We start from the raw sequence: 1,933 nt of genomic DNA, 5'->3' as shown, positions 1-1,933 counted from the left end.
TATATATATATATCAGTATATAGTACCCTAGCCATTTCTTGGTCACTGTCAAAAATGGTAGACACAAGCTACTGTTGTTGTTGTTGTTGTTGTTGTTGTTGTTGTTGTTGTTGTTGCTTTTTAAGCAACGAATACAATACCGAAATCAACCAAAGAGTCTACATAACATGTACTATCTTTGCATCAACTATACAGCTACATATTACATGTAAAACCAAAACATTTCAAGATGGCAGCATAATTACAATATTATCCATAGATTTGTACCATGATATCCTAGACCGCGCACTCTTACGTAGTTCTGGTTCGCCGTTGGAGGAGTGTACCATTTGACTCTATTTGGAGCCAAATAAAAAGCAAGTAGGGAAACGTTGATCGCACAATCGACTCTAGGGGGCGGATGTTTCGCTCTTCTTTTGCTAGTTTTAGTAAGAGTTTTTCGGTACTTGCAGCACAATAAGGTCATATAAGTGCCGAAGATTAGAGGTGTTACACAAGAGTAACAAACACAAAAAGAAGAAGGGGAGATAAAGACGATAGATGTTCGATAGGAAAGAAGAAGCAAACCACACCAGAGCACCCATTTGCGTGCACATGATGTGGTGGTTTAGCGCAGCAAAATAGTTTTATAAAGAGAAATTATAGAGAGAAAAGAGTGGATCAGCCATGACAGTACCCGATCTAGGATATCATAATTAAAGTCTAAGGGGTGACATTAAAGATGATTCCAATAGGGAACAGGATAGAGGGTGACCACGTACCTCTTGACTCATTGGAGCAGGGGAAGATAGGACTAACGCTGACATTACTAAAACGCAATCCCACATCATCACTAATGACCACCATTATTCCTTAAATCACCATTGCTCTCAGATCATTGACTTTCATCATAATCCTTGAATCTCTATCTGTAACAGTTATATGTCATAGATCTAAAATGTGCAATTTTTTTCTACTAATCAGATTGCATCAATCTCATACAGACTTCAACAAAAGTTAAGGACCACTTGCAAACACTCTGAGTGGTCTTCTTGGGTCGACCTGCATGTGGGCGCTCTTGAGTGAATCCAGTGGCTTTCGTCTTGGTGGCATTTTAATGCAATACTGGATTTTGAGCAAACGGCGCCTTATATTGCCACCAAAATGAGCACAGTTCGAGACCGTTTCGTTCTTTTATGACTTGCACTAGAAATTTTAACTGAAGAATGTTCCTGGTGTCGCACTCGAGTCGATAAAAAACAGCAAATGTGGCTAAAATTCCCCGAGGATTTCCGCGCAGCTTTGAAGTACGCATTGGTTACCCATTAACAATTTCAGAGCAAAACATTGAAAAACATTCCTTGCCCTCTTTTTTCTGATTTTTTTATTTTTTATCAAGGCTGTCTTTCAAGGTGGTCCTTCACTTTTGTTGAAGTCTGTATAAATGGGAAAGGGATAAAAGATTTTTTTAAAACAACTAGAGTCTATGACATTACCTAGCCTGTACTCAAGCATCACCACAATGACATCAGATCGGTGTACCATGATGCTGGCGTTGAATTCCTTGGCGGTAATGGAGATGGTTAGAAAACTCCCGCCGTGAATGTAGACCATGACTGGGCGCAAGCTGGAGGGGCCCTTGACCGCCTGTGTTGGCGTGGGAGTGTAGATCTCTAGGAAGAGACAGTCTTCAGCTGTCTGTTAATGAGGAAACACCAAAAAAAGACAGAATATGAACAATGTTGTTTGATTGTTGGTGTTGCTTTTTGTTGGGGAGGGGGGTTGTGTTTGTTGTTTTATTTTAACATCGTTTTACTTTAGAGGGTTGGCAGGGAAGGTTTTCTCCTCTCTCTCTCTCTCTCTCTCTCTCTCTCTCTCTCTCTCTCTCTCTCTCTCTCTCTCTCTCTCTCTCTCTCTCTCTCTCTCTCTCTCTCCCCACAATCCCCCTCTCTAT

At 40.7% G+C, this 1,933-nt stretch overlaps 1 protein-coding gene across 1 annotated transcript in view; it reads right to left on the bottom strand.

The window, feature by feature from the left end:
- The window catches only part of LOC101847775 (crystal protein), a gene marked incomplete in the record, with an annotated part of 38,091 nt that overhangs the window by 18,235 nt on the left and 17,923 nt on the right, over positions 1 to 1,933 (bottom strand). Inside the window, 1 exon segment of the mRNA XM_013089557.2 lies at positions 1,476 to 1,677. Within this exon segment, the coding sequence (XP_012945011.1) occupies positions 1,476 to 1,677 (202 nt within the window).

This window comes from Aplysia californica, unplaced genomic scaffold, assembly GCF_000002075.1.
Source record: "Aplysia californica isolate F4 #8 unplaced genomic scaffold, AplCal3.0 scaffold00981, whole genome shotgun sequence".
NCBI lineage: Eukaryota > Metazoa > Mollusca > Gastropoda > Aplysiida > Aplysiidae > Aplysia > Aplysia californica.
This window is presented reverse-complemented; position numbering and strand designations above follow the sequence as displayed.